Source organism: Lepidochelys kempii, chromosome 2, assembly GCF_965140285.1.
Source record: "Lepidochelys kempii isolate rLepKem1 chromosome 2, rLepKem1.hap1, whole genome shotgun sequence".
Taxonomy (NCBI): Eukaryota; Metazoa; Chordata; order Testudines; family Cheloniidae; genus Lepidochelys; species Lepidochelys kempii.
This window is the reverse complement of record NC_136381.1, coordinates 163176872-163191190: the sequence shown is the minus strand read 5'-3', so window position 1 is coordinate 163191190 and position 14319 is coordinate 163176872. Positions and strand designations below refer to the sequence as shown.

The following is a 14319-nucleotide window of genomic DNA, read 5'->3' as shown; positions in this document are numbered from 1 at the left end:
TTTCCTCCCACTGTTCTTAGTTCCTGGAAGAGTTGTGGTCACCCTCCCGCAGGGAATTACATACAGTCCCTGGCCCACAATGATATATACACTTAATACACTAAGATCTCCCAAAGATATGGCAGGAAATTGCCATATCTGTCACAAATGGGAAAATGAGGCAAGGAAGAGATTGAGTGTTCAGGAAAGTAAAAAGTGAAGAAAGATGGACTGCCTGCATCCTGGGCAAAAATCATTTGCTATAAGCTGAATCTTTCTTAATGTTGGGTTCAGCTTCAAATGTGGCTAAGAGCTAGTATGGATGGGGCCATAAACTATTCAACATTAGAAACCCAGGTTGGAATTCCCAGGTTGGAAGTCTGCTCCGTGATGCACAGTGAATTTTTAAACCCATTTTAATTTAATTTAATTTTAACAAATGATTCAGCTAGACCGGTTTGGGTCTCTTGCCCATAGTGTTGATGTGGCCACTGAACTTGCCAAGGAAGAGATTTTCCAGAGCAGATGGAAGGGGCTTAAGGTTATAGAAATAAAATAAGTCAACTGATAAAGACATTAAATTTAAAGTGCTAACATAAAAATCCTGACAAAGAAAAAGACAGTAGAGTAAAAGGAGAAACAAAAATAAATAAGAAACTCAAGAGAACATGCAACCACATAACTAATACACACACACACACACACACACACACACACACACACACACACACACACACACACACACACACACACACACACACACACACACACACACACACCAGGAAAGAGAGGAGAAGGAAGGCAGTAATCAAAAATAAACTAAAATTTAATTTTAAAAGTTAGATTAGAAAAAATATATTGATTAAATGTGTAAGGAAGAGAAAGAAAGAATCAAAAACAGAATCATGGTAAGTATTGAACTATTTTCATAATCCATTTTAATTGCAAAATATACTGAAGGTGAAATAAGGCCGGTCTCATTTAATACCCTTTGAAAAAAGATCTCACATATTTTGGACATACTTTCTACATTGTGTCCCACACTGGTTGGTGAAGATGTTAAGAGGTATTCAACGTCAGGAAAAAATGCATCCTACAATCTACTTTGATCATTTATTTTGATGGTTTTATTGTTGTTTGGTTTTAATTATTTATGATGTTTCATGCACTAGTTAATTTTTCAACTTCTATACACCAGTATACAATATGTATGATTTTATCTTGCTGAGAGGTGGGCAGAGGCCACTATATTTCAATTTGATTGTGGTTTAAATGCAGGTCAGTAATTATGGTCAGCCGATAAAATTTTCAAAAACACCCAAAGGACTTGGGAGCCTAAGTACATTAATCATTTTTGAAAATGTGACTTAGGCTCCTGAGTTATTTAGGTGCTTTTGAAAATTTTACTCTGTGTGCACAATTCACTCTGCAGAGACCCCAGAGGTCACCCTGGTGAATATGGCCAAAGCACCAAGGAGTTGTGCTAAGCGCAGCCAGAGTTTCAAGCTGCCCTCCCCTGGCCGGGGTGGTTGCGGTGGAGGAGGATGGGGTGGGTGGGTATACAAACTTTGTTGGCCTCAGGCTGGAAAAGCAACAGTCTTTCTTAAAGTAACACCTCTTTCTAGCCATGTCAAGAATACCACAGGAGCAGCCCTTCTGACAGTGTTTTAATCCTCCCACTTCTGATCCTAGCTCGGAGCAGAAAGCGCAGAGACACTGGAAATGGGGACAAGTGTCATCCAGTCTTGTTGGCCTTTGGACTGATGGACTGTCAAAGAATCTAACAATTTAGGTATCCAGTAAAATAACATGGGCCAGATCTCCTCAGTGAGCAATTACCAACATGTAACCAATTATTTTTTCTATATAAAATTTAAAGAGCAGCTCAAAGAAGCAGTTTGGTCTCTGTCCTTAGAGTCACCGAGTACCTCCTGAGATGTTCCGAGCACCTTCAGCTCCCACTGCCTGAATGGCTGCTATGCACTTCTCAGAGAAACACTCACCAACTTGCAGAATCCGGCTGTAGATCTGTGCTATTGCTTACATATCATTTCCAAATATTCCCTGAAACTTTGGACTTGTCTGCCTGAATATTTAGTTCACAGCAACATGTGGTTTCAATCTACCCTGCACTAATCTGCTGTGCATTGTCAGTCTGTGTAGACTCTGCTGCTGCACACCAAAAGTTCCCAAGTGCACTATGAACTGCTGCTGTTTGAAGGTGGTATAGATCAAAGCACACTACTAAACCATTAGTGCACATTGGCAGTGTCCCTATGGACAGTCAGCGTGAGATAGATTCACAGCCCAGCTTGCTGCATATTCAGTCTTCTTATAGACAGGCCCTTTATCCGGTTTCATACTATAATTGCACATGTATCACCAAAGATATTTCCAATGCCATTTTTAGGATTCCTGACACCCTGTGCTTTTCCATTCATTGTTTGTGCGTGTGATTACAGGTACGTGGTCAAAGACTATTCAAGATGCTGGTGTGAATGAGCAGTGCAGCAACATTCTCAACAACAAACGGTTTATGCTGGATATGTTGTATGCCCATAACAAGAAGCCCAAGGATGAAGAGGAGAAAGAGCTGGAGGAGAAGGAGGAAGAAAAGAAGGAGACGGAGGAAAGTGATCAGTCAATCACCAGCCTAGCCAGTAGGATCTCTATCCTGCAGGCCAGCAAGCAGGCCAAAGATGAAAGTGTCAAAAAGATGGAGATTGGAAATCTGGACAACCAAGGCAGTGTGAAAGCCTTTGCAGAAAAATTCAACAATGTTGAGTTGGCCAAGGGGACAGTATTGCCTGAGGGTGAGCTCGATGAAAAGGTCCCTGAGAAAACACCAGCAGAGCCCAAGAAGGAATCTGATTACATTTGGGATCAGCTCATGGCTAATCCTAGAGAACTTAAAATCAAAGACATGGATTTTACAGACTTGGGGGATGAGGATGATGTAGATGTGTTGGACGTTGATATGGGTCCTGGGGACTCCCTAATTCCCCCTCCCCCACCTCCACCTTCCTTTTTGGGTTTGCCTCCTCCACCACCTCCTCTTCTGTTTGGATGTCCACCTCCACCCTCTGGTAATTTATTGGCTCCTCCTCCACTGTTCAGCTCTCCTCAGGGTTTAGGGTCACCCCAGGTTTCTAGGGGTCAGCCAGCATTCATGAAGAAGAAGAAAACCATCCGTCTGTTTTGGAACGAGGTACGGCCATTTGAGTGGCAGTGTAAAAATAACAAACGCTGTAAAGAATTCCTGTGGTCGAAACTGGAACCCATTAAGGTGGACACTTCCAAACTGGAGCACCTCTTTGAATCTAAATCCAAGGAACTGCCGGTCACAAAGGTATTTCTAATGTTTTGTTTAGTTTTTATTAAATTTGAGTTTGTTTTTAGATTAATGTAGATGATATTTATGCTTACAGAGTTTAAAAAACAAAAGAAATTAACAAAGATGTTTTATATATGTTCTATATTTGTGCACATAAGTTAAGTATTCTACAAAGACAGACAGACACTCCATGAGCTGACAATAAGAGCTGAGCCCCAAACAATATACATGCCTAGCCATATGCCATATTGCTCTTGTGAATCATATTTCTATTTCACTTTTTGTATTTCACTTCAGCTGGAGAGTATTGTAGCATTGTGGTATTGTAGCGTTGTAAACTTCATAGCCAGAATTTTCAAACATAGGTTTGTCTGCATGGGGGTATCCAGGAACATTAATCCAAATTAATTAAAGTTATGAATGTGAAGTGGATTAGTTAAACCATATTGAGTCCCTGTGTGGGTGCTGTTGTTCAGAATTAAAGTGGCCTTAATTTAGTTTGGCTTAATTCACTTACAAAGTGAATTAAACTATCCTAAATTAAGGCCACTGTAAAATGATGTCCCCATGGATACCAAAGTGCATCATGTATTAAGGAAAGGTAATTCAGATCTGTGTATCTGGCTACTTTTCCCTTGCTAGTGAAATTTAAAGCTTTATTATTAGGCATGTATGGAGATAAGGCAAAACAGGGCCTGTTATAATTGGACACCACATGAAATCATTGTAATATATTCTCATAACATATATCCTGTAATATATCTTCATACTATTTTCATAATCATTTTAGGAATTATTCCTGAAAGGGTCATAACGTTAAAGTATGGTTCTGCTTTGAAATGTGTAAATAGTCTTGTGGTTCCATGTTAATTGTCTCGCGATGATTTCCGTTTCAAGTGTATAAAGATTTCTTGTCTAAAGAACTTTTTGTCATATTGCCAAGCCCTGCAAATATAACCTGGGTTCTCTTCTTTTCATGCATACATTTTTTTGCCACTTTGCACAGAAATATTTTTCACCCTTAACTTAGAGAACTTTACTATCCAAATTTCATTATGAAAATATGAAATTTTCATGAGAGAAAATCTTGATTTGCTAAGACTTCTGTGTTTCATAGGAACATTATCATAAAATTAAATCTTTAAGGCTGGTAACAGAACCATTTAATGCTGAACTCTTATGACGTATCTTGTAGTTGAATTTAATGGAGATTTAAAGTTAGCCTTTAAACGTTATTAGCTAGAACCCTTGCTGTTCATGACTATTGTTTTTGATTTGTTAATGTAAATACAGTAATTGGTATCAGACAAACAATGTTCTTTTCCAGTTATAGTACTAATAAAAGATACACCGTAAGGCCACATATAAGAAAATCACTCATTGCCAATATATCTGTTGTACATATGCCTAAGTTCTCACATTAGTACAAGTTTTATAACAATTCTGAAAAACCACATAGTACCATGATCATTTTACTTTTCCATAATTGGTACAAATTAAGTATCCACGTGTTCAAAAACAAACAATCCAGAAGACTAGATGGCTCAAGGTGTTGGAAATTAGATTTCTAGTCCTTCATTTCTAGGTCACTGGTTCAAATCCAGTTGAAATTGTTATAAATGGCAGTTTGACAGTCTATATTGGTGTTCTTGGTCAAGCAGACACATCACAGTTGACTGACTCAGCTGGTAGGCCAAGGATTGAATGGATCTGAAATCTTGCACTGTTTTCTCACCCCCAGAGACTGTTCCTCCGGGCCAATGTTGAGAGACGTTGTATCAGGGCAGGGAAGCTTGCCCTACCTTGCTGTTGCTTTTGGGTATAAGCAGAAGACTTCTGTTTCCAAGGCTATCACCTTGTACCTTCAATAAAGACTGAGTTCCCCACCAAAAAAAGAAAAAAAATTGTAATCAAAAGTCCTCCTGACTAATTTGTAAGGTGACTTTGAACCCTGAGCTATATCTGAGAGTGTAATCATTTCAGCCAAAATAATCAGAATTACAGATGTGTCATACTGGTTATGTATTGGTAATGTGGACAATGTAGCTGTAGTTTATAAAATGTTTACACAGCAAACAGTAGGCCTACAAATACATCAATTACATAGATTGCACAGCTGTTATAATTTTAAATTGAATTATCTCTAACACAAGAATAGCTCAGTGATTTTCATTGCATATAGAACTGAAATGTATTTCATACAGATTTTAAAAATAATTTAATTTCATACAGATTTTAAATCCAATCAATGATTAATTCAGGGCATGTTGAGCTTAATTTCACTCCCTCTGCTTTCTCCACTGTTGGTAAAATTGCGGCATATTACTCCTCCTACTCTCCTTCATTGTAAATATAAATCTATCATAGAAGGCTCATTCTGAGTGTGGACTGGAGCAGAAGGAATGAGAATGTCATCTAGGAGCCACAAAACAAATCATTCCTTGAACTGAATGTAGAGTTACAGCATATTTCCACTTCCACAGAGTTTGTTGTATACTTCATAATGTCAATATTTTGATGAACTGGTCTGCCTTACTTTTACCCTTTTACATTTATCATAAATTATGATAAAAGTTTAGATTATTTTAATCAATCAATTAATTTTTCCAAATCGTTAACCAGGTATTTTCCCAAACTCTCATGACTCATCTCCGCCCTACACGCACTTTCTTCCCTGTCCTCCATGTGCTGCTAGGTGCTTTGGTGCAGCATCTACTCTTTGGCTGGCAAGATGAATCAGCAGGTTTCTTAGAAACCGGTGTAGCCTTGAGTTTTGAATAGTGATTTAGATGATGACTTTTCTCTTCGAGGTTAGTCTCGGAGACTTAGTCTCCAAGAATAGTGGTCATTTAAATCACTCTTCAGAATTCAAGGCTGCACTGATGTCAAAGAAACCTGCTGACTCATCTTCCCAGCCAAGGAGCAGATGCTGTGCCAAAGCATCTAGCAGTACATGGAGGGCAGGGACTTCTCTGCATGAGAGATTACAAGTTTAACTTCCATTATGTCCCTTCAGTAGTACAAGATTGGAATTTCATTATCATTGCACAGAAGATTGTATGGATTTTTTAAGACTTACTGTTTTAGTGGACAAACTTTGGATAAGCCTGGTAAAGTGTTGATGTATAGCCAAACTTTTGAAACCTTCTTGTCTCTTTCTCTATATAACCCAACATCTTTCCTTCTACTCAGCTAGACCCTTTTCCTTTCCCATTTTCATCCAGACTATTGTAATGTCTTTGATATGAATCCCAGTCATGTTTTGTGTTAGTGCCCTTACTTTCTACTCTTCCTCTGAGTATAATGAGTCCTCTTGGGCTCTGCCTGATCTCTTGGGCTGCATCTTGTGACCTCTGCTGTCTGTGAGCCTGATCCAGCTCCCACTGAAGTTGGTGGCAAGTGTCCTATGAATTTCAATGGGCATTGGCTCAGGCCTTATCTAACCATCCCACCTGATGGTGGTCTTGGCTCTTAAACCCCAGTCTTCTGTGTGTGCAGTCCAAGATCTGTCCTATTTCCCATCTTCTCCTTCTGACAAATCTAAGTTGGGAGGAATGAGGGCCTCTCTTTGTTCGTACTAGCAGTTGTCTTCAAATCGCAAATACCCTGTGTTTTCTGTGAGTCACAAGTATCACCGATTATTGACTCCAGGAAGCCTGGATCATGTAATGAAGAACAAGAAATAGCCCAGCAAAGATTTTCAGACTTCTGAGACACCCCCCGGGTTAGGGGGAATATCATCAACCTGTTGAGGGCAGGTAGAGCAGATCCTAGATCAAGTAGAAGTAATTAAAGAGACATAACTGAATCTGTAAAAAAAAAAATAATAATAATACATGCACGCACACATCCTCCCCCCTCAGGTTTGCTTTGGCTATTGTGCTCAAATTAGCCCAGCTCTTACTTTTTCCAGACCAGTTTGTCAATTTCCAGTGAGAACACATCCCATTGTGCTAACTCCTAGTGTCCAATCTGGTCTACTGCACAATAATATAAGAGGTGCTACAAGTTCAGTTGGTTCTTCTAAAAACAGAATACAGAGTAATGAATAAAAGGTCAACCAGTCAGATTTCAACACAGTAGATGTAGTCAGTTGCTCGTCAGATGAATTGTTCAGAAAACTGAGAGAGAGACTAAAATTAAGATCAGAAGAGAGGATGAGGTATGGATTTTTTGGCTCCATCTTACCAGATATGCTCCTTGATACAGCTGCAACCAATTTTACTCCTGTTTCTAATCCTTAACTATGATTTCCACAAAACACAGCTATAAACAGCCACTTCCTGATGCTGGCTCACAATAAGTTTTTCATTAAACACAATAGACTACAACAAAATAAAATAAAATATACCTCAGATAGATGAATGTAACATGTGGAGACATTTGTGATTTCTGGCAGAAAACTGGTAACATAACAGAGAAAACTACTGCATGATTATACGAATCACAGCATCCTCCACAGCAGACAGTTTATTTGTGGGACTAGAGGGCTGTGACAGCTTGTTAGCAGGCATAAAGAGCGAGATCAGATTTCCTCACTGAGCAAGTCTGAAGATTTCTTCCCTTCTGACACTGCCAAACCAGGCAGGTATATTGGCAAGGTGGTTCAAGGTATTTATTTTTCTGGCAGAGAGATGAAAACAAATGCACCTTTGCTGTGTTAAATTATGTTATCATGCAACCCTGCTGCTGTCTGCAGTGCATAGTTTAGAAATTATGTTTTTGCTGGCTTGTTTCCTATTGAATAGGGCTGAATTTACTGTTCCTGGGGCCTGAGAAACCGGTAGGGAGTAAAGACAAAGGAATATATTCTCATCTGCGTGCTTAAGGATATCCCTTGCATGTGCATAACTTCAGTGAATGCTGAGGGAAATTACACATGTGGGGTGGGATTTCCAAAGGAGTGTAAGGGAGTTTGAGCTCCAAATCCCATTCAGTTCCTTTTGAAATCCCAATAATCCTTGTTAATCAAGATAGAAATAGATGGGGTGCTCTAATTGCTTTCTCACAATCGGAGGTCAATGCAACATCCTCCATATAACTGACGCAGAGTCAGGTGTCTCAAATTGTCTTGCCAGTTTAAATGCTGCTCATGCAGGGGTTACTTTTGGGGAAGAAGCTATTTTTGTCTTCATGTTAGATAATATATAAATAAATACTTGCTTGCAAGGCTATTGGAAAAATCATATTAAATTTCACTTCTTTGGTAATACCCATAATAAATAATTATGGACAGTGAAATACAAGTTAGAAAGTAGCTGTTTACAAAAGGGTTAGTATGACTGAGACCCAGTGATCTTAGGAGGAAAGTGATCTTAGGTGAAACACAGCTATATTTTTATACTCAGTTAGTAACTCAGTTAGTAACTATCTGGTTCCTCGTTCCCCCTTTGATCCAAAAGGGAAGTAATCTGCCACAGTTTTATATCATGCACAGATTACTTCCTGTTCCTCACAGGCACAGCTGTGTGAGCTGACATGTTGGTGGGTGGAGCTAAAGCTAAAAGTTAAGTACATGCTTAAGTGCTTTTGCTGAATAGGGGCTTCAGACTTTAACTCAAACCCATAAATTTGATCCTGATATGGCTCTGAACAGCATCTTCCCACCCCATACTGTATGCTACCAAAGAAGGAAGAAAAGAAAGAAACATGCTTACAAAGTCCAGTGTGTAATAGAGTCCTACATCATATGCCGTATTCAATTACGTCCTTGGCTTTCCAAAAAAGGCACCTTTCAATGCAGTGTGATGAGAAAATAAAAGATATGTTGCCTAAATGAAAACCATATTGAAAATTTTATAATTCCCCTATACGTGTTTTGCAAATCAGTTTACTTAGTTGGCTAGGCATTTTTGTCATTGTTGTGTGTGGAGAATGTGTTTTACATTTTTATTAAAAAATTAATACTTGACTGAGGTCTATAAAAATATATTGTTATTGACATTTTTCACTTTCATTATTATCTGTATTGTCATTATTATCTAACACACTTCACCGGATGATCTCAAAGCCTTTGGTACATATTAAGGACTAGCTTATATCTGGCCCTACATGGAAGTGCAAAGGAGATAAGAGAGCAAAAGTAGGTCCGCACCTGCACAGGGATCAGCCACAGTACTCTGACCACAGTCGGTGGGATGGTGTTATTGCTTCACCAGCCACAGGACAGAAAGCAGTTCAGGCAGGACACATCCTGCACCTCCAAAAAGGAGGTGTTGGAGCTCCTTTTGAGAGCAATCACGGAACCATATTCTACCTTTGTTTTCCAACGTAATAGAGCCATTCTGAATCAAGCCACGCACATTCTATGAGATAGGTAAGTATTACTGTCTCCCTTTTACAAATAGGTCAACTGAGGTAAAGGTTAAGTTACATATCCAAGTCACATAGCCAGTCAGGAACAGAACCCAGGAGCCCTGCTTTCCAGTTCCCTGCTCTAATCACTAGTACACACTTCTGCTGAGCATTCCTGCAAAGTCTAGTGACATTCTGGTGACATTTAATTTCTGTCAGCTGGTGACAGCTATCACTTTATACTGGCAACATAAAACTTTCTTTAAAAATTTTGAATCCCATCTCAAATTTCTGTACTCCCAAGCCTTGTAGCTAAAAGTACATAATATAGTTATCTTGTATAGTTATAAGACTAATTTCTGCCTTCTAGTTTAAACTCTGACAAGCCCCATTGACTTCAGTGGAGATGCACGGGTGTAAACGACAGAAGAATTTACCCTGTGTTTTACTTATAGATGCACTAGTTTTTATTGTCTGTGTTGCTACTATCATAAAAGTTCAAGTCATTGAAGATCGATGTAAATTTTTGCTTTGTATTATCAAAGAATTGTATCAACGTTAAGTTTCTTCTCTTTACCTGTTTACCAAGAAAACTGCTGCAGATGGAAAGAGACAAGAGATCATTGTGTTGGACTCAAAACGAAGCAATGCTATTAATATTGGATTGACAGTGTTACCCCCTCCAAGAACCATCAAGACTGCTATTTTGAACTTTGATGAATATGCCTTAAACAAGGAGGGAATAGAGGTAAGAAGGGATAGTCCAATATGGTCAGCGTTAAACTGTGAGCATATAATTTTGCCCAAGTATTATATGTACTGTAGTTCATCTCTGTGTAAGGAAAAAATCTGTGCCTTATTTTCATCGTTGCGGGTTGACATTAGTTATATGTATCTGCGGGTTCAGCATTCAATCCTGCATCTTTATTACTCAAAGACTGATTTTTTAAAAAACTTAAGTCCCTAAAGTTTGGCTTCTAAAAACATGTTTAGGATTTTCAGATGTGCTCTGAGTACTCCAAACTCCAGTTGGTGTCCCGTGGAAACTGCAGGAGCTCTGCCTCTTTGAACATCAGGCTGTTTATTAAGTGTCAAAGTATGGATTTCTGTACTTAACTTTTAAGAAAATTTGAACCTAAATTCCTATTGAGATTTTCAGTGGTAGCGCTCACATATCTTTCTTTGTGTATTTCACATTTTTAAGTCATTAAAAATCCTAAATCCAGTTCATCATACATATATATTAAATGTTGAACACTTGCACACCCAGATATCTACAAGGGTAAATTCACAGTTCCTAGAACTGTTGGAAACTGTACAAGGTTTAATAAAGTTCATGCCTGGTTTGCTATTGCAATTGTTCTAGATTGTATATCAAATGGAAAACAAATGCAATGGCTGGTTGTCTTCAGAATAGCATCTCTGTGTTACTGTTGTTTGAAGTAAGCCAGTTGGTAAAAAGATTACAGATGATGCCATTTTTACCATTACATGTTTGAGTTTTCAGGTCTCCTTACCGAGATCCAAGATGAACTCTGTTTGTTATTCTTTTATCAAAACATTGTTCCTTTATGAAGTCTAAAAAGAAACTGCTGCTACTGTTTTTTAACATTGCTTTTTTAAATTTATTTTAAATGTTTTTATTAAACCTATACCAGTTACAGAGTAATCTGCATGCTTGAAGACCTGGTCTAAAATCTCGATCAATACCTGACTGAATATGTCATTTGCAGATCATCTTCCAATATTTCAGTTGTATGTTTTTCTTTTGCCCTCACCCTCCTCCCCATATTTAGTTAAGAAGGAAAAGTCAAAAGAAAGATAATATGGAAACAGAGCTGCGGACAGTTAAATGCAAAAAAGAATAAAACCTATTATGTTTTAACTTAATGTGAGGGCCTGATCATCCTCTGGTGGAATACAAGGACTTCCCAGTGACACATTTACTTGCATCCCATAGTACGTTGCTCATCTTCTGCAGGTGAATAATAGGGCCTTTAGTAATTATGACTCTAGAGAGGGCCCAAAACAGAATACATAGCAAAGATGTTCACAGTCTTGTATGCATCTTCTCCCTTAAATTTCCACCGCCCCTGGCAGACTCAACACCTCACCAGCTGTTCTGGACACCTCAGCTTTCCAACCAGTGCCACCTACTGTGGAGGCTACACTAGCCACTTGGCAGGATAGTGAGTGCTTTGCACCATCTCCACCCTTTCTGGGTAGCCTTTTCACTGGCTGCACCCTGATTGATGCGAGAATGCCATCATTTATTTTTAAAATATACTACAAAATAGGGCAGATTGCGAAGTGAAGCACTCACAAGTCAGGAAATAACATATTGTTTCCTACACATCCTTCACTTTTCTCCTGATTCATATGCATTCCGATATAGTCTCCTATGACATGGCCACATGCTATTTTTTCACATAGGACCACTGCCTCCTTTAGGGCTCAAAGAGATGCTGAGTACTGTGCCCCCATTTCAGCAAAGACTTAAGCTTGAAGTTAAGAATATGAGTACTCCCATTGACTGCAGTGGAACTACTCATGTGCTTGAAGATGATAACATGCTTGAAAAGCTCTGCTGCATCTGAGCCAGAGTGCTTAGTACCCTACAGGATTGAGCCCAGTGCAGAGGTTGGATGGTGCTCAGCGAGCAACAGCTATTCAGTATTTCTTTTTCTCCTCATTTTTTAATGTGTGGCCACATGTTTTTTTACTGTGCCATCTAAACCCTGCACGAAATAAGAAGGTTTTTTATTTTCTTTCTGTGACACTCCATTGTAATAGCTGAGTATCATGCAAACATTTAATGAATTCATCCTCACAGCACCTTGGTTGAGAGAAATATTAATACACCCATTTCACAGATGTATTATGTACTGCACTGAGGTATCGAGAGAGTATATATGTGGGCTGGAGAGTCTGAGGCTAAGTGAACCCTGATTACAGGATGGGCCCCACATGAGAGAAACCAGGTGATTCCTGTGGAAAAGGAGTCTGCAGCTGTGTCTGCAGAGACTACAGGAGTCACAAAGGCTCCTACAGGGTCCTGTATTAGCAGAGGAGGGAAAGGAAAGGAAACTGCAGGGAAGAGAATGAGGAAAAAAGCTCTCCTGACACGGAGTCCTGGGAGAGACCCTGATTAAAAAGCAGGGAAGGGACTGAAAAGCTCTCCAGGCAGGGAGACACCCTGAGTCACCAGGGAGGTGACTAGGTTCACATACCAGCCCAAGGCAAGGATTGGACAAACCCATTGTAACGGTTGTCAAGCCCCACAAGGGGGCAGCAGGCTGACCCAAAGACTGGCCATGGAAGAGCCCCAGAGAGGGCAGAAGGCTTTTGTTTCTCACAGCTTTTTGTGAATTTTAGTTGGGAACCCAGAAGGAGTGGACTAAAGACAGTGACCTGGCTGGAGGGCCAAGTCATCAAGCAGACACACCACTACAGTGCCAGAGGGACCGTTGGCAGGGGATGCTACCCTAGAGAGAGAGCAGCTACGCCATGCCTGACCACAAGGGGATGACTAGGAGTAAGCAACTACAGTGCTACTGAAAGTACTGAGTAAGTTGACAAAGGTCACATAAGCAGCAATAGAACCCAGATCTCTTGAATCTCAGTCCAGTGAATTAACTTCAAGTCCATTCTCCTTCTTCCATTAGAGCCCCTCTATTTACATCAGTCTGGGAAAGGGAAACAGTGCCAAATGAGTGGACCAATGGGGTTATAGTGAAGATACCAAAGAAAGGAACTCTCAGTGATTGTAGTAACTGGCGTGGTATCACACTTTTATCTGTGCCAAGCAAAGTATTGTGTAACATCATAGTCCAGCATATATCAGAGGCAGTTGATAGTGTTCTCAGAAAAGAGCAAGCCGGTTTTCGGAAAGAGCGTGGATGCACAGACCAGATCTTCACTCTATGAAACATAATAGAACAGTGCTTAGAATGGCAACGGCAACTCTGCATAAACTCCATAGACTTTGAGAAGGCTTTTGACAGCATTCACAGGACCAGGCTATGGCGCATTCTGTGGGCATATGGAATTCCTTTCCATTTAATCATCATCAGAAGCTTCTATTTCCATTTTACATGCACTGTTGATCACAGTGAGCTCAGTTTTGAAGTCAAAACAGGAGTACATCAGGGGTGTGCCATGTCTGCAATCGTCTTCAACATGGCCATCGACTGGGTAATGTGGCATACAACAGAAGACATGCCAAGAGGCATTAAATGGACACTCTTCTCATCGCTTGAAGACCTGAACTTCGCAGATGATGTTGTCCTCCCATCACATACCCAACACCATATACAAGAAAAAACAACTCAACTCAACGCATTCAGCCAGCAAATTGGACTGAAAATCAATTGCAATAAGACAGATATCATGACCTTTAATATTGCCTCACCATCACCAGTACAGGGAGAAGATTATGGTCTCACCAATGTAGAAACATTCACATACTTGGGCAGCAGCAGCAGCCAGGATGGTAGAACAAGCCAGGACATCCGGAACAAAATCAGTAAAGCCAGGAACACCTTCAGGAGCTTAAATACAGTCTCAAAATCATCAAAACCAAACTCAAGATTTATCAGAGCTGCGTACTTTCAACACTACTTTATAGTGCAGAATGCTGGGGAATGAGAAAGTATGACATGTCCATACTGTCTTCATTCCATACAACCTGCCTCAGAAAAATCCTCCATATT

General features: G+C 39.7%; 1 protein-coding gene across 6 annotated transcripts in view; it reads left to right on the top strand.

The window, feature by feature from the left end:
* FHOD3 (formin homology 2 domain containing 3) overlaps window positions 1-14319 on the top strand; it is a 627020-nt gene that overhangs the window by 536845 nt on the left and 75856 nt on the right. For all 6 annotated transcript variants that reach the window (XM_073332694.1, XM_073332693.1, XM_073332692.1 and 3 more), the window contains 2 exons: window positions 2442-3328; window positions 10197-10355. In XM_073332694.1, coding sequence (XP_073188795.1) covers window positions 2442-3328; window positions 10197-10355 — 1046 coding nt within the window. The remainder of the gene's footprint in view (window positions 1-2441; window positions 3329-10196; window positions 10356-14319) is intronic.